Source organism: Bombus affinis, chromosome 5 (assembly GCF_024516045.1).
Source record: "Bombus affinis isolate iyBomAffi1 chromosome 5, iyBomAffi1.2, whole genome shotgun sequence".
Taxonomy (NCBI): Eukaryota; Metazoa; Arthropoda; class Insecta; order Hymenoptera; family Apidae; genus Bombus; species Bombus affinis.
In genome coordinates this window covers 177,426-200,248 of record NC_066348.1, presented here as the reverse complement: position 1 = coordinate 200,248, position 22,823 = coordinate 177,426, and the positions used below count along the sequence as shown (strand labels likewise).

At 37.9% G+C, this 22,823-nt stretch overlaps 1 protein-coding gene and 1 long non-coding RNA gene across 24 annotated transcripts; both read left to right on the top strand.

Annotated features, from left to right (window-relative positions):
* Nucleotides 1-10,727: 10,727 nt before the first annotated feature.
* On the top strand, nucleotides 10,728-19,950 carry LOC126916897 (uncharacterized). The gene is made up of 2 exons (XR_007710810.1): nucleotides 10,728-10,774; nucleotides 19,328-19,950. It is a non-coding gene; the product is annotated as an uncharacterized LOC126916897 (long non-coding RNA).
* LOC126916885 (uncharacterized) lies at nucleotides 10,824-19,462 on the top strand. 23 transcript variants are annotated; one of them, XR_007710789.1, is made up of 10 exons: nucleotides 12,405-12,680; nucleotides 13,536-13,615; nucleotides 13,688-13,787; nucleotides 13,875-13,946; nucleotides 14,007-14,096; nucleotides 14,197-15,813; nucleotides 15,895-16,625; nucleotides 18,552-18,597; nucleotides 18,672-19,140; nucleotides 19,220-19,462. XR_007710789.1 is itself a non-coding variant. In XM_050723155.1 (8 exons), the coding sequence occupies exons 1-8, from the start codon at nucleotides 12,344-12,346 to the stop codon at nucleotides 18,711-18,713; spliced, it is 555 nt and encodes a 184-aa protein (XP_050579112.1). In that variant the 5' UTR covers nucleotides 11,290-12,343; the 3' UTR covers nucleotides 18,714-18,916. The 23 variants fall into 23 exon arrangements, 10 of the variants coding, with proteins under 10 accessions (XP_050579112.1, XP_050579113.1, XP_050579114.1 ...); XR_007710787.1 differs by having other exon boundaries at nucleotides 12,410-12,680; nucleotides 13,875-13,937; nucleotides 14,197-16,625; XR_007710777.1 differs by having other exon boundaries at nucleotides 12,410-12,680; nucleotides 14,197-16,625.
* Nucleotides 19,951-22,823: the final 2,873 nt, after the last annotated feature.

The window sequence follows — 22,823 nt, the reverse complement described above, 5'->3', positions numbered from 1 at the left end:
ACAGAAACCTTTGAAATATTTACTGCCACGTGTCGCTACGGCTATTTCTTTAAAGGAGAGGTATAGAGTTACTCTGTGCCTTTGTTAGATAAAACGTTCATCCCTTGACCGCGGCTACGTTCGGCGACTGGTTGTCGCCTCGAGCCCAAGCTCACTATCATGAACCTCGAACAATCGGAGCGACATTTGTTTAATTTAAATTACGACATTACGGTATTCCCGAGAATCCAAGGAGAGGTTCCGGTGTATTTCCATCTCCGACATATATATTATTATAATGACTTATTTTAATAATGACTTAATTTGTATAGTAAAAACAGCTAAAATCTCATGTAAGATTGTTGGGATGTTACGTGATATTTCTGTTGCATCATTGATTATCGTTATACTTTGAAAAATAATTAAGGAAGCGAACAATGCGTGGACGATTATGGCAGTTTTATTAATAAACGAACGTTTAGTAGAGAATATGGATTTACTGGATAAGTAAATGTTTCATTAAATGTAACTGTTACGTTCAGAATAATATGTTGTTACATGTATGAACTAAAGTTGATGTAATACTCATATTGTATTTATGGTTTCAAAGAATTAATAAAATCTGCTGAGATTCAAACGTATGCTCTCCCTTTTATTCTATGAGAATTAAACATTTAGAAGATTTTATGAAAATGCACTAAAAAACAATCAGAAGCATCTGTTTCTCCTTTTTTTTTTTTTTTTTTTTTTTTTTTTTTTTTTTTTTTTTTTTAATATGTTGATTGCCACGCGATTTTTATACTTATTTTGACTTGGATAGATAGATTAAAGCGTACCATACCAAGACATTTCATTCTTGCAAAATATTCTAGTCTATTTGCGTACGTGTTCATAATCTTGGCTGATAACCGCCATTCGCTATATACATCGTTGGTATCGACGTCAAAGGATTAACACAGACAAATACACAATCCATACAATCCGATTTGATTGATTTTAGATCTTGCATCAAACAGATCTCTATATAAACAGATAATTTCTGATTCTAAACATTTGTATTGCTTCTTCTTCCGCTTTGAAATCCTCTACAAACGCCTTTTATAGTCGTTCGACTTTTCAGCTCACAGAAAAGAACATTACGCGTATTCCTAGCAATCGCCCAAAGACTCGAACGTGTGCTTCGATAAAGCTCGCTTAACTTTCATCGACACATCGATAACTTTGCGTTCCAAGATGTTATTACGCCCTAGAATCCCTAACATAATTTTAGAACCAGAATTTCTGTGCAAAACAATTCCATCGCTTTGTCACGTTTAACGGCTCAATCATCGAAACATGTATCATTTTTTTTTTTTTTTTATTTATTAGAATATTTACAATCAATTCTCGTTGAGAATTTTCAGTAACTTAGTTTGGCGTGATACAATGACATGGATTATAATAGTTTTATATTGTTGGTTCTAGTAGAAACTAAGGATTTAATCTAGAGTTTATTTTCTTTTTAGTCTGCGGATCTGGTCCGTCGTGTCCAGTAGTTGGTTGACTAGTGGGTTGTGGTGGTTGTTGACTCTTGTGTTATATCCGCTTCTGAACTTGTGTATTTCATCTTTGACTGTAGGTATCTTGAGGTCACGGTGGATTGTTTCGTTGGTAACATACCAGGGTGCATTTAATAGGGATCTTAGCGTTTTCGATTGGAAGCGTTGGAGTATTTCAATGTTGGAATTACTTGCTGTTCCCCATAGTTGGATTCCGTAGGTGGAGACAGGTTTTATTACGGCCTTGTAGAGGGTTATTTTGTTCTGTATGTTTAGTTTGGAGCGTCGGCCCGTGAGCCAATAGAATTTTCTTAGTTTTTCCTTTAATTGCTTTGGATTTTGCTAGGATTTTAAGATGGAGTAGTATGGATGGGGTAGGATCTTTTTGATCTTGTAGAGTAGCCCTTCATGCCATACTTTGTCGAATGCCTGTTGGATGTCTAGGAATACCGCTGAACAGTATTTTTTCTTTTCAAGGGTTTGGCTGATCATGTGGGTTATGCGGTGGATTTGTTCTACTGTTGAGTGTTGTTTTCGGAAGCCGAATTGGTGATCTGGGAGTGTTTTCAATTCTTCTAGGAGTGGAAGGAAACGATTCGTGAGCATCCTCTCGAATAGTTTAGACAGGGTTGGTAAAAGACTGATTGGGCGATAGGAGCTGGTTTCATATATTGGTTTACCAGGTTTGGGGATGAGGGTGATTAGTGAGATTTTCCACGCCTTAGGAAAGTGTTCAAAGCGGAGGATGGCGTTAAAGATTGATGCGATGAGTGCAATCCCTTTTATGGGAAGTTCCTTGATTGCTTTATTTCCTATTAGGTCGTGGCCTGCTGCTTTCTTGGGGTTTAGGCGACTGATTGCTTCTATGATCTTTGCAGAAGTGAAGGGTTCAATAGGAGGGGACATTTGGAAGGGAGTGTGCAGGTATTCGTGACGTCCGCTGCAGCTATGGAGGAATGAGGTTGGAATACTTCAGTCAAGTGTTTGGCAAATAGGTTAGCTTTTTCTATGGGGCTACGCGCCCATCCACCCTGCGGGCGGCGGATTGGAGGTATTATTTGTGGGGGGCGCGTGAGTTTCCTGGAGGCTTTCCATAGTAAGTAGTTAGAGTCGGCTGTGGGGGACAAGCTGGCGAGATATTTGTGAAAACGGTCATTATTGTAGTTTTTTATGGTTTTGGATAGTTTTCTAGTTGCGTTGTTTAGTTTGCGTTTGTCCTCCGGTGTTCTATGGGTCTGCCATATCCTTCTTAGTCTACGTTTTTCTGCTATTTTTTTTAATATGTACTGGGGGTATTCGTGATTGCTGATGGATGTTTTTGCCGGTGTGGAGACGCGGATAGCGTTTATTATGCTCGCGTTTAGGTATTCCGTGGCTGCTTCGATTTCTTCATTGGTTTTTAGTGAGGTTGAGGCTGAAGTTGTGTGGGTAAAGACTTCTCTAAAGAGCTGCCAGTTGGTGTGTTGGTTATGAATGGAGCCATTAGGTGTATTCTCGATGATAGTTGAACTGACTGTTACTATCACGGGGGAATGATCAGAGGAGAGATCAGCCGAGGAATTGATTTGGACGTGTATTGACGAGATATTTTTAGTTATGAGGAAATCAAGGAGATCGGGTATTTTGTTTGTGTCGGTGGGCCAGTGTGTGGGTTCGTATGTGGTAAGGTAGTTGAGGTTGTTGGTAATTATGCTGTTGAGGAGGTTTTTGCCTCTTACTGTAACCAGTCCGCTGCCCCATTGGGTGTGTTTAGCGTTGTAGTCTCCTCCGGCTATGAATCTATTGCCCAGGGTGTCCAGGAAGTTGTCGAAGTCTTCTTTGGCGATGGAGTGTCTGGGAGGGCAGTATACAGCTGAAGTGGTGATTGTACCATGACAGTCTTCTATTGCTACGTTTGTTGCTTGGAGGTAGTCTTTCTGGAATGGTGGAAGTTCGTAGTGCTTGATGTTTGATTTGATTATGATTCCGGTGCCGCTGTGGGCCTTTCCGCTGGGGTGTTGGGTGTGGTAGAACTTGTATCCGTTTATGTTCAGGTAGTTTTTGTCGGTGAAGTGGGTTTCAGATATGAGCATTATGTCGATTAGCTGGTGTTTTAGGAAGAGTTCTAGCTCAAGTTTGCGTTGCGCTAGACCGTTGGCATTCCACAGAGCTATGCGTCTTGGTTTTATTTTGTGTCGGGGCGTATTAATTTATCCATGATGAGTGTTAATAGCGATAGCAAATTGTTTATTTGCTCTGATTGTTTCTCCATTAGCTTTTCAAGTCTAGAGACGTTGTCTGTATTAGGTGAGGTGGGGGCACTATTTTGGGGAGGATCCCTGTGGCTATTTGGTGTATTTCGAGTGCCTTGTACCGCTTGGGCATAGGAGTTTGAGGGAGTGGTGAGTTTGATAGGGCTGGGTGTTTGATTGGTTGGGGGGATTGGGGTAAAGGTGAATTTCGGCGAGCTGGGTGTTTGGTAATTTACCTCTTTTGTTCTAAGTTTGGGGTACTTGTTTGAGTACAGAGTTTTGTAGGCTGAGCAGCCTTTGTAGTTGGCAGGATGATCACCTTGACAGTGGATGCACTTCGCTGGGGTTTCCGGTGATTTCCTGCACTGGTCGGTGGGGTGTGTACCTGCACATTTGACGCAGCGGAAGGTGTGGTTGCAGTATTTCTGCGTCTGCCCATATCTTTGGCACCTTTTGCATTGGACTATCTCCTTTTTGGTTTGCGGTGGTTCGAATTTAACGATGGCGTTCATTAAGCGACTGATATTGTAGATTTCCTTGTTGTTTGGTTTCTGTTTTAAATCGATGAAAAATAGGGATAGCGGGTCTTTTGTGACTCTATGCCTTATGTTGCTGACATTGGTGACTTCGTGGCCGAGTTTCGATAGTTCTATTTTTAGTTCGTCGATGTCTGCGGAGTGGTGGATGTTTCGTAGCACCACCCGAAAAGGTCTTTCTTCTTTGAGTTGGTAGGTGTGGAAGTTGGCGTTCAGGGCCCTGAGTGTCTTGGTGAGCTTCCTGTAAGCTTCTGGATTCGTCGGCAGGATTTTTACTTGATTGTTGGTTATCTTCAGGTTATAGTCCTCCTTGGAGATATCTCTCTCTAAGGACTTGGTCATTGTCTGGATGTCGATGACATCATTAACAAATATTGGTGGGGGAGGGGGGCTTCTCTGTGCTTGTTGGTTTGGTGGCGGGCCTGCGATTTCCATGGCGTCGTTTGAGGATTCTAGTATTGCGAACCTATTGTGGGTGTTGAATTGTGTTGTTTGCTGTTGGTTTGAGTTTGTATTTGGTGATTCAATTTTACGTTTTTTCGCTTTATTGGCATCGTTGGCGCGTGGAGATCTGCTGCACTTCTGCCACGGGGGGAGTAGTGCGGGGTAGTTGTAAGTTTGCGTGGACGAGCCTGGTGGTGAATGCTGGGCCATCATCGAGCTAGCTATTTCAATATAAATAACTAGTCGTGAGGCTATAAGGCAAGGTTCGGGTAGGGGTTAGCTGCGTAGACTTTTCTTCTCTCTGGCGGATAGGAAACACTTGGAAGGATAGGAGCACGTTGTGTTCACTTTCGACGGTTGGGTGACACGTGTTACTTTCGAACTTCACTGGGCACTAGAGACACGTCTGCACGCTTCGGCACTCAACAGCGAACTGTTGTTTGTAGGGATGTAGAGTTTTAGGGAGGGTGTTGAAGTGGTCGCCACTTCTAGGAAAACTCCACATCTGGTCTTTTTAACTTTCTCAAGCGCTGAAGCCATCGACAGCATATAGACAAAAGAATAGCAGGGAGGCAGACCATAAACAGTAGACAGGCGACGTTGGCTTCGGGGTTTTCAGTCATAAAATAACACTGCTAGCGTGCGGATCTGGACCAGCTCAAATTGTATTCCTGTATTTCATTATTAAGTCAAATATATACTTTGTGTCTTACACTTTATCCACGCGTTTTTCTCTCTTTATATACCGAATAACCTCAACAGGTTATGGGCCCAGGGCTGTAAAGTGTAAGATAGCAACGCGAAGTGAATAAATTGTCAAAGTATTGTGCTTAGTAAAGTAAGTGATAGTGCTAGAATGGAATCAGCAAGTGCGAAGATCGAGATGTTACGTGGCGAAGAAAACTGGCTCCAGTGGCGTTTTGTCATGCGTACACTTTTGGAGGAAGATGACGACCTGATCAACGTATGTGAAGGGAATCTGTGTCATCTAGGTAACAGTGCGGAGAAAGAAATCGCCCGTAAAAGATTTTTGAAGGCAGATCGGCTAGCGAGAAAATTAATTGTGACCTCAGTAGGAAGGAAACCGTTGGATCTTTTTTTATGTTGCACAACAGCACATGAAAGTGCTAGCATACTCCGAATACATAGACACGCTGTCGACTATGACGAAGAGCGCTGCTAGAAGACACGACAAGGTCGTCGTGGCCGGAGACTTCAACGCAAAGTCAACCTGTTGGGGAGGATCGACCACAGACAAGAGAGGGAGAGTTTTAATGGAGGCACTAAGCAGCCACCGGGTGTTTCCACTGAGGCTCAAGGAAAAGTATACCTTCTTCATGAACGGGAAGACGAGCTTCCCCGACATAATAAGCGTATCCAATAAGGTCAGCGAGATACACGCCGGAAGCGCGGTCTTGGACAAATACTCGGCCTCGGACCATCTGTACGTGCTCCACAGGTTTAAGGCGAGGAAGACCCGAACCGTATCGAAGTTCTACAGGTACGTGACCAAGGACATATCGCCGGAGGAGTTCCTGAGCAGATTCGACGACACACTGAAGAAGGAAGACCTCAACGCGGCTATCGGAGAGGATGGGGCCGAGCCCCTGCAAAAGAGCATCGAAGGTACGTGCGAAGGGATGCTAAGGAAGTCGAACTGTGCGGCGACCCGCAAGTACGCGAACTACTGGTGGAACCCGATGATCGCGGAACTGAGAGCGCAGGCGCACAAAGCGCTCAGGAAGGTGACGAGAGAAAGGAAGAAGAACGCCGGCAACACCGAGCCCCTCGTCAACGCCTACAAGGAGATCCGAAGGCAATTAAAAAAGGAGATCGCCCGCAGCAAAAAAACAGCCTGGGCAGAATACTGCAAGATACTGGAGAGCGACCCTTGGGGCAAACCCTATCGCACGGTCATGAAGATATGTAAAAGCAAGGGACCAACCAACGACATGCCGATCGACATGGTGAAGGCAGTCCTACAGAGGCTATTCACCTTGGGACACGGACCCCCCCATTATGAGGGCCGCGAAGAGGCAGAGACCGAAGAAGAAGGAGATATTAGCCTCAGCGTCGCCATCGGCGAAGGCGATGTCGTCGATGCCGCCGGAAGAATGAACACCAAGAAGGCTGCAGGAGTCGATGGCGTGCCGGGCGAGATCGCGAAGCTGGTAGTGAGTCGCAGGAGCGAACTCGTGACAAGGGCGTTCAACGGCATCACTGAATCAGGAAGGATCCCAGTCTGCTGGAAGACGGCCAGAGTAATGCTGCTAAGGAAACCGGGTAAGGATCCCAGTCTCCCTAACGCGTACCGGCCGATAAGCATACTCCCAACCATGAGCAAGATCTGGGAAAAATGCTTTAAGAAGATCATCGAGAGATGCATCGGAATGGACCCGTTCCATCGGAGGCAATATGGCTTCAGAAAGAAGAGGAGTACGGTAGACGCCATCACGCAGGTGATGAAGTTTGCCAACATCTGCAGACAGAAGAAGGTAGTATGCGTGATGATCACCCTAGATATTAGCAATGCCTTCAACTCGCTCAGCTGGAAGAGCATATACGAGGAATTTGACAAGAGGAAGCTGCCATGGAAGGTCAAAAGGCTAATCGGCAGTTACCTATCCGGAAGGAGGATCATCGTGAGCAACCAGCACGGCACGGTGGAGCACGAGGTGGCGGCGGGAGTCCCGCAGGGATCCATCCTCGGACCATTCCTGTGGAACTTGGTATACGACCGGTTGCTCGAGAGACTCGACAACATGCCAATGGTCAGAGCAACCGCCTTCGCGGATGATCTGGCCATCACATGCTCCGTCGGGAGGAACGAAGAGGCCTCCGCCAAGGTCAACACGATGCTAAGGATCGCCAACGACTGGTGCACGAGTGTCGGGCTCACCCTGGCGAGAGAAAAGACGGAGGTCATGTTCATCACAAGCTTGCGAGTGCCGAGAGTGGTGAAACTCAGGTTGGGCTCCTCGGACATCGAAACGGTCGATCGCATCAGGTATCTCGGAGTCGTCATTGACTCCAGTCGGAGGTTCGGTGCGCATATCGAGATGGTGTGTAACAGAGCCGACAAGTTAATAGGAGCACTTAGGGGAATTCTACCCAACATCAACGGGCCGCCCAGCTTGGCTCGTAGGCTCTACTACAATGTGTGGGAGTCCATCGTAACTTACGGAGCACCGGTGTGGGCTAGAGCAGCGAATACCGATAAGAACAGAAAAAAGCTGAAACGTGCACAACGAACGGCCCTGTGCATAACAACGACGGCATACCGTACCGTCTCCCACGCGGCACTTTGCGTGTTGACCGGGAATCTCCCGATTTACATAAAGATAAAGATGCTCGGAGAGACCTACGAGAGGAACAAGATCCATGGGCCCAGGAGTGGCACGGATGACGACTGCAAGCTGAAGGAGGAACTGGAGGCGATTCGCAAGAAGGCCCAAGAGGACTGGCAGAAGGAGTGGAACAACTACAAAAAAGAAAATATCACAAAGAAGCTAATACCGAGTGCGCTGTTATTTACCAAAAAGAAGATGGACATAGATCACCACACCATGCAGCTGCTAACCGGGCATGGGAGCTTCGGTGTCTATAGGAAAAGGATTGGCAGGGACAGCGACAGCAACTGTCTCGACTGTGGAGACCCGAACGACGATGCAGAGCACGCCCTCTTCGCGTGCCCGAAGTGGACGGACAGAAGGATCGAGCTGGAGAACGCTCTGGGCGGGAAGATAAACGTGGGCAATCTGATCGCCACGGTGACCGCCAAGGACGAGAGCTGGAATAAATTTAGGCAATTCTGCAAGACCGTCATGTGTCACAGGAGGGTGACAGCGAGGGCCTGGGAAGAAGCAAGGAGGAGAACGAGCGAAACAACAACTACGCGGAGCAATGAGGGCAAGAACATGAAACAACGAAAAACGATAAGCCTGATGACTGCCGACAGGTTTTACCGGGGTTGTCTGCCCCCCAAGCGGAGGAAGAAGGAGGAGGGGTTTTTAGTGGGTATGGCAACGACATCCGACCGACTCCCACATAACCCAGTGATGCGGGTCACTGGGCATGCGTAATAGCATTTTCCCCTCCCCACGCAAAAAAAAAAAAAAAAAAAAACAGCACATGAAATGTGGAAAAAGTTGAATACAGTATATGACATGAAGTCGGATGAGATTCTAAGTAAGAAGCAGTTCTTCAATTTTAAATGGGAAGAATCTGAAAATGTATCTTACAACTTATCAAAGTTGGAATTGATAGCAGCGAAGATGAAAACTCTTGGGAGTGAAATTGGCGAGAAAATGCTGATAACACGCATTTCATCGGTGTTACCGAACAAATTTGACCATTTTCACAGTGCGTGGGATTCGGTGGAAGAAGAAAAGAAGACTTTAGACAGGCTTAGTATCAGGCTGATGGCGGAAGAAATCAGGTGGAAGAAAGACGACCAGGAAACATCGGTGGCGCTGGTAACAAAAGGTAACAATTATAAAAGGGAACAGCAGAAGCAGTCAAGCAAACGTAAATACGAGAAACAAGGACCAAGCTGTTTCAACTGTGGAAAAGTTGGCCATCTAAAGAAGGATTGCTTTAGATGCTTTACATGCAAAAGGAAAGGCCACACCAGCAAAAATTGCTTCAAAAATAAGAAAGGAAACAACAGCAGAGACAACCAGGAACCCAGAAATGAAAATCGAGATCACAGCGGAATTGGTCTATTAGGAAGCACCTCAACGATACAAGTGACAAACCATGATGCTTGGATAATCGACTCAGGAGCTACGAATCACATGACAGGACGACAAGAATGGTTCAGCGTCTTCGAAAAATTCGATAACACGGTGAAGATAGAAATCGGCGATGGTACGTTCATGGATGCGTACGGCAAAGGAAAAATCAAGGTAGAGACTTTTGTGGACGGCAAATGGGTAGCATGTACAATGAACGATGTCTTGTATGTACCAGGTATGAAAAGAAATCTATTTTCCATTAGATCTGTTGCAAGAAGAGGTATAGATTTCTGTATTCTAAGGGAAGGGAAAAACTGCATGTTTTTTTTTTTTTTATTTATTTATTAAAATATAGTAGTACCATATAACGTATAACGTCATATAGTGTTATGTTATAACGTATAACGTTATATAGTATTACCACATGGCGTATAACGTTATATACTATTACGCAATAACGTATAGCGATGTATATTCTTACGTTATAACGTATAACGTTATATAGTATTATCATATAACGTATAACGCTGTATATAGTTACGTTATAACGTATAACGTTATATAGTATTACCACATAACGTATAACGTTATACAGTGTTACGTATTAACATATAACGTTACATGGTGTTACGTTATAACGTATAACGTTTTATGGTGTTACCTATAGAACGTATAATTATCGTACAATAAAGGTGCATTTTTCTATTCAAAAATTCCGGTTTTATATTTACATGCTTTCTACTATTACGGTATTATTCGGTGTGTATCTTGTTATGATTTCTTTTATTTAGTTCATCCTGCTTCTTTCGTATTTTATTCACTGCATATGATATTTCAGTGCAAGAAGAAGAAGAATTGTAAAGAATCCGTAAGTGGCCCTAGAAGACGCAGTTGTCACGACCGGCATACTTCAAATCCGATGGACCGATGATGGAGATAAAGATGTGGCGGCCTTGGCGACAATGTATATCGCCGAAGTGCCTAATGAGTCATCTGTATCCTAACGGTCCTTCCACCGAATGTCCTAGAAGTGTGACAACGGTCACGTACGCCTACAGGGTAGTGGGGATATTGAGGGATGACAAACAAAGAAGAAACAGATGTTACCGAAAGTCAAATTGTAAGAGCTTCAGTCTTGGAAAATCACGGCTGGAGCTCAGAACAAAATCGCAGTCAGTGTAAATTCAGAAATAAATTCTCTCGTTTTTTTTTGTTATCTCAATTTTTTCTTTTCGTTCGAGCCTCCTGCTTTTTATTTTACGTGACACAGTCATCGTGTGAGGTGTTGTCGGCAGGAACGAAGAGTCGAAGTTGTTGAAGAAGTCGTGTGACATTTGTATTGTTTCCGGTTATATACAACGCTATTTCACGTATCTATGTATATATATATATATATATATATATATATATATTATTATATATTATTATATTAAATCTTCAGTTGGTTTAGTTGAATGTTCAGTAATGTAATTTTTACAAGGTGGTTTTGTATATTAGATGAGTAGTTGTTCGATATAATAATATGTGTATATATATATATACATTTCACAATGTAATTTTCCATTATGTAAAATATATATATGCATATGTATATGTGCGCGTATTGTTATTCTCATTGTTTCTCGGATCGTTAATTGGTTGAATATTCCATAATGTGGATTTCGCATATAATTCTCTAGGTTCGTAGAAATGTAAATCTATATATTTATTTCTTTGCGTTTTAATGGTTTAATAACGTATACATATATATATATATATATATATATATATATATATTATATATATTATATATAAATTCATAATATATATATATTATGAATTTTCCCAAAGATACGCGTACGCATGTGTATATCTATATATGTGTGTGTCGCAGGGCAATCTTGTATACAATTTTCACTTTTATTAGAATGCTGATGTAGTGTAGTATATTTTATTTCTTTTGTTTATTTTATTAGATTACCAATTATTCAGATTCACGAAGTAGGTCACACACACAGATATGCATACACGTGTGTGTATATACATGTGTTTTCGCAGAGAAATCTCATACATTTGAATCGCGGCTTGTTTTATTTATTGGTTCATTTAATTATTTCATTTTATTTGTATTTTATATGTCATTGCTGATTGGTTGTAGTGTTTCTTCTTATTGATTCATTTATTTCATTTTGATTGTCTGTCGTATAATTCTTTTTATTTTGATTGGTTAGTTATTAGTTAATTTATTATTATTGGTCGTGTTTAATTATTCATAAGTTATTGGTTCGTGGCGTCACGTGCGGAACGCGGGACGTGACACCCCCGCCCTTGGTGTTCAAATTTCCGAAGGAAATTTGACTGATCGTAGCAGATGTAGTTGCGATTGGTTGTTGGTCCATCCTAATGGGCAACAGCGCGAACTACAATTCCTTACATCAAAAGATTTCTTTGGGGTTATTGTGTCGTGTTAAGATTGACATTTATGCATTGCAGACAAAATATCGCGGGTTGGAGTTTTGTTATTTGTATTTCACACAATCTACAACGCGCTCTTTGAATTTGTGTGCATAAAAACGTGTTGGAGGGTCTTCGTATGGGTCGCGATAGCCTAAGTCTAGATTATCGTACCCGTCTTTTTATTATTTTTTTATTAGAAATATAATTTATTTGTAAGGTATTAAAGTTACTACATACATGCGTTGATTGGTGGTGGATGTCCCTAATATGTGGTGACTTTTGCCAATATCGAATTAATTATCTATCTGTTAATTATTTTTAACTTTATTTTAGTAGGTGACGTGTAATTCAAATAAAATTAATATTATTTATGTATATGTGTTTCATTGCGCGTGCGTAAGGACTATTCCCTATTCGTGACAATCTAAGATGGCCGTTCATGAATGTCTCTAGTATATGGTGAATTTTATTCATGCGGTTTTATTATTTATTTGTTAATTATTTGTGACTTTATTTTAGCAGTTGACGTATAATTGAAGTGGGAATAATATTATTCTGTATTTATTTTAGTGTGTATAATTATTGCATGTAGTTCATTGCGCATGCGTGAGAACTGCTTCACGCTCGCGACGGATTTCCAAAATGGATGTTTGTGTACGTCTTAAATAAGAGTGTGGTGTTTTGTAAATTTGTTTGATATTGTAATAATTGTTTTGTTACTTAGTTTCAACTCCGTTCTAGTGAAGTGTCAACGGTGTTGTTTTGTGTTCGTCATAATGTGTATGTTTAATTTAACATTGTTTTGTATTTGTTGTAATATGTTTGTTTTGTATTTGTTGTAATATGTTTGTTTTGTATTTGTTGTAATATGTGTATATATACTGTGTGTTATTTTAATGTAATAGCGTGTGGATTATATCGTTGTCGAAAATATTAATTACTAATAGAATCGTTTCACTGTTTAATTATAAGGTAGTTTATATTTATGTAGCTTTTGTTTAATTGGTTTAATCTAATGCGTGCATAGTGTCACCAGTCACCACTGTGTAGTATAACCTTATTTCTTTATACGTAATTTAATATAGTAATGCTGTAATAGCTTAACACAATATGATAATTCCTAATTTTAATTATGTTTGATTATTAATGCTCGGCTAATCTATCTTGATTAATTTCTAGCCTATTTCTATTTTATTAGCTATTTCTATATCTTCCCTATTAATCTGTTGTTACTTAGTACTTGTGATTTATTATTATTTCATATTTGTATAGTATAATTTTTTGAGCTAATCTATGTATTATTGGTTAAAACTTGTTTATTGAATTATTACCGTTTGTAGTTTCTCAAATCTTATTCCTTCGATGCTGCGTTACCGTGTGTAAGGCATCATCCGGTTTTCATTATATTCAAAATACTTACTACAGATACCTTTATTCATCCTATATTTGTGAGTATAAACATATCATTTAGTTAATTAACTCAATATGCACGTAGTGCATTGTGTGAGCGACCGCTATTGTGCATTACAAATCTGTTTCTATATGTGAGGTATAATAATAATCGTGTAATGTAAGTCGAGACTAATTCATGTATTATATATTAGAACTTGTACACTATATTATTACTGTTCATAGTTACTTCGTCTTTATTCTCCAAGTCTACACGCTACGTCGCTCAAGCAAGACACCTACCCGACGTAATTGGCAATCTTGTTGTAAGTTTTAATAGTATTATTTCTTTTCATATATGTCAAGGCAATTGAGGCCAGTTCTTGCATTTGTTTCAGCTGGCAGTCGTATTCTATGTTCTACGGAGTGGATCCATAATTTATCTCTGCGGAATTCCTGCATGTACACTTCCTTCTACAATGATTAATTGTGGACTAGGTACTTTTTACTTTCACTGCCTTTAATTATGTTATTGAATTAACACGTTTTATAGAACGCAAATAGTAATCTTTCTTTTGTTTTTAGGTTTCCACTATCTGCACTATTCGACAAGCAGTGTCGCACTTACTTTGGTTTAACCACGATATTGTTATAATCGTTTAGTACTATTATATTTTGTATTAAGTTAATTGAGGTTAATTCTTCCATTTGTTTCAGATGGCTGTCATACGTTATGTTTTACGAATATGGGCTTATGGCCTGTCTTTGCATATACACTTCCTTTTACAATAGTTAATTGTTCACAAGGTACTTTTCACTTTCACCGTTTTAATCACTTTATTGAATTAATACATTTTATATTTGAGTAATGTTTAGAAAGTACATAGTAATTTCCTTTTCTTTTTAGGTTTCCATTATCCGCATTATTCGACGAGCAGCACTACACTACATACTACTGTACTGTGTTACCTTCTGAAAACGTTTCGTTTATTGTTTATTTCGGTTATGCGCTAATTTTAACTTATTTAAGTGCACTGTTCGCGGAATCCTTTTCACTTCAATCATGACGTTTTGGTTTTCTAAAATTTCCAACACTTTATGCGGTCCCGAATATTGGTCGGAAAATTTTTCTCTTCTGGGTTCCTTTAATAGATATACTAGATCTCCTATTTTGAAATTTTGCGGGTTGATTCGTCTGTCATAGTATTCTTTTGACTTTAATTTGGATTTTATCAGATTTTCTCTTGCCATTTGTTGAACGATGACGATTTTATCGAACAGGTCTCTGAGATACTCTGCATATGTTGGTTCCATATTCTCCTCGGTTATCATCTCGCCAGTAGGTTCTCTGGCTAAGTGCCCAAAGACTAGTTCGTGTAGGGAGAATTTTATTCCTTCGTGTAAATCTCGAATCGTTAGTATATATCCATTTTCCTTGCGAACTAATAACCTTTGTTGCATTGGGTTCAAGACTACCATGTATCTAATTACTACTTTCTTCCTTTTTTTCATTTTGGTTTTTATTTTGCGCCAAGACGCAAGTTTACTATCACCGAACCAATTATCAAGTTGTTCGCCAATAGCATTCAAAATACGAAGTCTTGTAAATGCCATAGCTATATTAAACCATAAATATTTTGGATATAGTATAGTATGATACCATCTATAGTTTTCAAGAGGAATCATTAGATCAGCATTTTTGCTGGCTACATCAGACACTAGGTATAGTAACCAATGAAGTATTTTTACTCCAATTGTAATCCAATGGCTAGCGTATTTACTCAAGGTTTCATATGCGCCTTCGACTGGTGATTCTCTATTTTCTTCTTTTCGATTTCCTTGAGCCCGTTTAACTTGTGTTTTTCCAGCCTGAATATGTTTAGAATTCTTTTCCTCGCTCACTCCTTTTCCTTCTTTATTTATTTTATTCACAACCTGTTGAGTTTTCTCTACTTTTTTAGAATGAATAGGTTCACTGGAAGTGCTTATTATATGTAATTTATTAATTACTTGTATGGGACGTTTAGGAATATTTTCAGTAGATTTAGAATTATTCTTTGAATTTTTATTACAAACCTTTTTGCTTATAGATTCTGTTTTGGGTTTAGGGATGGCTATACTTTTATTCTCTATAGTCTGAGTTTTCTTAGAATTTAATGGCTTGACTTTGAGTTCGATAAAGTTACTTTCTGATGGTTTTATAGAAGTTTTTGAGGGTGATACGCTCGCTATCTCTTTTCGTATTATATTTGAAACGTTCACAAAATTCGTGGAACCTTGATTTTGTATTCTTGCCGAGTCAACCGTGATATTAGGCAGGGGATAAACGTCGCCTTTCGTTTCGTCGTTCAATTTCCTAGTTTCTGCCTCTTCTGAAAGTTCTTTGATATTAGTGTTGTTTATTTTGGCTGGGGATTCGGGAGATTTTTCACTCATGATTTCGTCTGTGGTGCCGTGCGTCCTCTTGCTACTTAAAGTAACATCGTCTTTTATCACAGCAACGGAACAGTGTTTGTATTGGAAGGTTGGTTGTTTCAAATAATCAGCATCCCTCCTTTGACTTGGATCTCTTTTGAGATGTTTATCTACGCATTTTTCTTTCCAGGTTATTGCTCTTGCTCTTTTCCTAATATCTTTCTCTATTCCCGGGTCGCTTAGACGATTCCGCGACGGCGATACAAATCTCCAATCCTGGTGGTGGTTTCTGATGTTGTTACTATCGTATAGGGGACGAGTGTTGTTTCCATTATAATTATTCGGAGGTGTCGGACGATTCTGCATCGGCGGCACGAATCTTCGATCCTGGCGGTTATTTCCGTTGATATTGCGGTTGTTGTTACAATTGTTGTCGTTGTTAGGGCGAGAGCCGTTCCAGTTATAATTGTTCGGATTTCCTAGTCGTTGACATCGCGATCTGTTATTTATTTGTTTCAATTCTCTTGTAGCTCTCACGGCGTGGCAAAACGCGTCGTCTAGGGATTGATATCCGGCTAATTTTACCCGCATAAATACCTCGTTTGGGAGTCCTTTAACGAAGGCTTCTGCCATGTCCCAATCTATAGTGTCTTGGACATCCGCGGACACGGTATCAAATCCGCATCTTTCCTCGTCCATTATTGCTAGCCTGAGATTTTTGACGCGATCTATGTAATCTAAGATCTCTTCCCCCGGTCGTTGAAACACCGTCGCTAGTTCACCTCTGTATTCGTTAATTGTTTTTCCCGGACCGAACATATTTTTTAACCTATTTCCGAAATCGTTCAGGGTTAATACTGCACCGTCCTCTACGGCGAGAAACGCGTGTCCGCGTAGTTTGTCCATCAATAATTTTACTAGGTAAGGTTCTTGACTTCTTGGCACCATACTTCGAGCTCGTTCGCATGCCCTTAAAAATTGAAATACCGGTGGTCGATGGCCGTCGAACACTGGCACTGACTCGATCGCGTCTTTTAGTTTAATTGATTGAAAATTATCATTAATGGGTCTTATTCCTCGCGGAATTAACGGCGTCGATGTGGGAATTTCGGTATCTCTCGATTCCCTACTTGCACGCAGGTCTTCTTCCACTCTGCTTACACTTGCATTAATGTCGGTTAGTACGCGAAAATTCTCGTCCCACGCTTTCAATTTTTCCGACAAAAACGTAATCGTGTCCTCGTTTAGTGAGTCTCGTGCAACCGCCATGTTTCTTTTTTTTTTCTTTTTGTATATGTTTATGTGTATGTTTCAGTTAATAAACTGAAAAACTTTAAACCTATGAGCGTATATTATTGTTTATACCAACTGCAATCCTCCGTGGAGCGTATCCCACCGCTGCCACCAAAATTTTTATCTAATATATCTATATTGTTACGTTTCGCTATCCAAATTTTGAAATTTTAAACAATGTAGTAGTCGCTGCCACCAGAAACAGTCTAAGGACTGTTTCAATTAGATATTTCTTGTTAGATTAAGTAACGTTGATTGGAGTTTAGGCCACTGGTCAACAATCTCCACGTTTCGGCTAACCTGCTATGCGCAGGAATACTAGCACGGGAGAGGATTGTTTGGAATAAACAATTATATTATAAATAATTATTACTGGCGGAATTAATGACGAATTATACTAATCATTGATATTATTTATTATTTTAATTATTAATTATTAATAATAATTAAAGTTGACTCACCTGACGTTGGCCTCCGCTGATGAACGGGCAGGCCGCTGGGGTGATTCCGGTTTTACAAAGATCGACACTTCTATAATTTTTCGTTTTAATCTTTATTTAATTTGAACAGTGTAAACAACAGTGTGTCCGGACGTGTTTAACAATTCGAAATTCTAACACAAAAACTTGAGCCAACTATTGTTTTAATTCTAACTGACTAATAACAATTATTTTATAATTCGAACTGACTAATAACATTTATATCTCGTAATTCTTAAACTCGAACTGGAACGAACAATTATTCTCTAATCCTAACTTAAATTCTAATTAAATCAACTGAACGAACTGATATCAGACTCACTCAAATTCAATTGAACGACTAATAATTACTCTGCTTATTTTCGCTAAATTCTCCCGAACGCTAACAATTTCTCTTACTCTATTCTAACTGAACCAACTAATGGCAGTTACTCTCTCTTCACAATTACTCTCCTTTGTTCTAACTGAACCACTAACAATTAATCGCTAACGTTAACGGTAACAATTAATCTGACTCTTCTTTATTTTTCGCTAAATTCTCCCGAACGCTAACAATTACTCTCTTCTATTCCTTTATTCAACTGACCCGCTAACAATTACTCTCTGACTATATTCTAACTGAACCAACTAATGGCAGTTACTCTCTTTTCACAATTACTCTTCTTTATTCTAACTGAACCACTAACAATTATTCTTCTTTATTTTAACTAAATTCTCCCGAACGCTAACAATTATTCTTCTATTCCTTTATTCAACTGACCCGCTAACAATTACTCTTCTTTATTTTCGTTAAATTCTCCCGAACGCTACAATTTCTCTCCTATTCCTTTATTCAACTGACCCGCTAACAATTACTTTCTCTATTTTCGCTAAATTCTCCCGAACCGCTAACAATTACTCTCTTACTCTTTTATTCAACTGGTAAGGATTACTCCGATTTGAATTGTGTCGCTACGCTTTTTATAATGACATCCCCAATGGGATGACAGTCACGTGACAGTTCGTTCCGGTGGGAATCGCAATGCTGCAGGTTTTTAGAGTTTCCATGAGAGAACGTGGAGTTTGATGATTACAGGTTATGTTGAGTCATGGACACAAAAGCGTCCGCGCCTGTGCGAACTGTGTGAGTGTGTTTTTAGTATTCTGTCTCGTTTCGCATGTTGTTTGTTTCCTTAAACTTGTGAATTTGTTTTAGCGCAAGAAGAGGAAGATATGTGAATGGTACGAGATGACGTGATCGACGTGCGTGTGTGAATATGTGCGAGGGATGATGCTGAAGTGGCGGTTTTCCATTCAAATAGGCACAGTGGCACCTTCGTTGGCGTCGTGTCCTGATGATCTTTTGACAATTTGGTTTTATTTGACAATATGAGATATATTTTGCTCCTTGTAGATTTATATGTCCATATTTGCTATATATTAAATCGTGTATATTTTATATTACTTTCTTGTTATTAGGTTATTAGTTGTGTAACTCCAGTTTCTGATCTATGGAAAGTGGTGAAACGTCTTCACGAAATACAATTTCATTCGTTTTCCTCCCTTGCATTGGCGCGCTGTGAGTGGTGTCGACTTCCAAATGAGGTTTGTGCATCTTGATTATTATGCGTTTAATGATAGATACGGAGGTATCTTTGTCAGAGGTTCCCATGCGGACTGTCTCGGTGTGTAACTTGTTATGATTTCTTTTATTTAGTTCATCCTGCTTCTTTCGTATTTTATTCAGTGCATATGATATTTCAGTGCAAGAAGAAGAAGAATTGTAAAGAATCCGTAAGTGGCCCTAGAAAACGCAGTCATCGTGTGAGGTGTTGTTGGCAGGAACGAAGAGTCGAAGATGTCGTGTATGAGTATGTTGAAGAAGTCGTGTGACATTTGTATTGTTTCTGGTTATATACAACGCTATTTCACATATCTATGTATATATATATATATTATTATATTATTATATATTATTATATTAAATCTTCAGTTGGTTTAGTTGAATGTTCAGTAATGTAATTTTTACAAGGTGGTTTTGTATATTAGATGAGTAGTTGTTCGATATAATAATATGTGTATATATATATATATATACATTTCACAATGTAATTTTCCATTATGTAAAATATATATATGCATATGTATATGTGCGCGTATTGTTATTCTCATTGTTTCTCGGATCGTTAATTGGTTGAATATTCCATAATGTGGATTTCGTATATAATTCTCTAGGTTCGTAGAAATGTAAATCTATATATTTATTTCTTTGCGTTTTAATGGTTTAATAACGTATACATACATATATATATTATGAATTTTCCCAAAGATACGCGTACGCATGTGTATATCTATATATGTGTGTGTCGCAGGGCAATCTTGTATACAATTTTCACTTTTATTAGAATGCTGATGTAGTGTAGTATATTTTATTTCTTTTGTTTATTTTATTAGATTACCAATTATTCAGATTCACGAAGTAGGTCACACACACAGATATGCATACACGTGTGTGTATATACATGTGTTTTCGCAGAGAAATCTCATACATTTGAATCGCGGCTTGTTTTATTTATTGGTTCATTTAATTATTTCATTTTATTAGTATTTTATATGTCATTGCTGATTGGTTGTAGTGTTTCTTCTTATTGATTCATTTATTTCATTTTGATTGTCTGTCGTATAATTCTTTTTATTTTGATTGGTTAGTTATTAGTTAATTTATTATTATTGGTCGTGTTTAATTATTCATAAGTTATTGGCTCGTGGCGTCACGTGCGGAACGCGGGACGTGACAGTATTACCATATAACGTATAACGTTATATAGTATTACCATATAACGTATAACGTTGTATATTCTTACGTTATAACGTATATCGTCATATAGCATTACCATATAACGTATAACGTTATATAGCGTTACGTTATAACGTATAACGTTATATGGTGTTACCATATAACGTATAATTATCGTACAATAAACGTGCATTTTTCTATACAAAAATTCCGGTTTCATATTTACATACCTTTTACTCTTACGTCATAACGTATAACGTTGTATATTGTTACGTTATAACGTATAACGTTATATAGTATTATCATATAACGTATAACGCTGTATATTGTTACGTTATAACGTATAACGTTATATAGTATTGCCATATAACGTATAACGTTGTATATTGTTACGTTATAACGTATAACGTTATATAGCATTACCATATAACGTTTATCGTTATAAACTACTACGTTATAACGTATAACATTATATAGTATTACGATATAACGAATAACGATATATACTATTACGTAATAACGTATATCGTTATATAGTATTACCACATAACGTATAACGATATATACTATTATGTATTAACGTATAACGTTATATACTATTACGTAATAACGTATAACGTTATATAGTATTAAGAACGTATTAATATAGTATTAATAACGTATAACGTTATATAGTATTACCATATAACGTATAACGATATATACTATTACGTATTAACGTATAACGTTATATACCATTACGTAATAACGTATAACGTTATATACTATTACGTAATAACGTATAACGTTATTTACTATCACGTAATAATGTATAACGTTATATAATATAACACTATAACGAATAACGTTATATACAATTACGTAATAACGCATAGCGTTATATACTATTACGTAATAACGTATAACGTTATATAGTATTACTATATCATGTATAGCGTTGTATATTATTACCATATAACGAATGTCGTTATATACTATCACGTAATAATGTATAACGTTATATAATATAACACTATAACGAATAACGTTATATACAATTACGTAATAACGCATAGCGTTATATACTATTACGTAATAACGTATAACGTTATATAGTATTACTATATCACGTATAGCGTTGTATATTATTACCATATAACGAATGTCGTTATATACTATTACGTATTAACGTATAACGTTGTATACTATTACGTAATAACGTATAACGTCATATCCGATTACGTAATAACGTATAACGTTATATAGTATTACCATATAACGTATAACGATATATACTATTATGTATTAACGTATAACGTTATATACTATTACGTAATAACGTATAACGTTATATAGTATTGCTGTATCAAGTATAACGTTGTATATTATTACCATATTACGTATAACGATATATACTTTTACGTAATAACGTATCACGTTATACACTATTACGTAATAACGTATAGCGTTATGTAGTATTACTATATCACGTATATCGTTTTATAATATTACTATATAACGTATAACGTTGTATACTGTTCCGTAATAACGTATCACGTTATATACTATTACGTAATAACGTATAACGTTATATACTATAACGTAATAACTTATAACGTTGTATACTGTTACGTAATAACGTATCACGTTATATGCTATGACGTAGTAACGTATAACGTTATATAGTATTACCATATCACGTATAATGTTATATACCATTACGTAATAACGTATAGCGTTATGTAGTATTACCATTTCACGTATAACGTTGTATATTATTACCATATGACGTATAACGTTATATACTATTACGTAATAACGTTTAACGTTATATAGTATTACCATATTACGTATAACGTTATATAGTATTACCATATAACGTATAACGATATATACTATTACGTATTAACGTATAAAGTTATATACTATTACGTAATAACGTATAACGTTATATAGTATCACTATATCACGTATAACGTTATATACTATTACGTAATAATGCATAACGTTATATACTATTACGTATTAACGTATAACGTTATATACTATTACGTAATAACGTATAACGTTATATAGTATTACCATATAACGTATAACGATATGTACTATTACGTAATAACGTATCACGTTATATACTATTACGTAATAACGTATAGCGTTACGTAGTATTACCATATCACGTATAACGTTGTATATTATTGCCATATAACGTATAACGTTATATAATAATACGTAATAACGTATGACGTTATATAGTATCACTATATCACGTATAACGTTGTATATTATTACCATATAACATATAACGTTATATACTATTACGTAATAACGTATTACGTTATGTAGAATTACCATATCACGTATAAAGTTGCATATTATTACCATATAACCTATAACGTTATATACTATTACGTAATAACGTATAACGTTATATAGTATTACCATAGTACGTATAAGGATATATAGTATTACGATATAACGTATAACGTTATATACTATTACGTAATAACGTATAACGTTATACAGTATTACGATATAACGTAAAATGATATATACTATTATGTATTATCGTATAACGTTATATAGTATTAC

Excerpts from the sequence above, each read along its gene's own strand:
- LOC126916885 (XM_050723153.1), top strand. Across the intron at positions 12,555-13,535 it reads TTTCCAAAATGGATGTTTGT|TTACTTCGTCTTTATTCTCC; the intron begins GTACGTCTTAAA and ends TACTGTTCATAG. Across the intron at positions 13,788-14,006 it reads AATGATTAATTGTGGACTAG|ATGGCTGTCATACGTTATGT; the intron begins GTACTTTTTACT and ends CATTTGTTTCAG.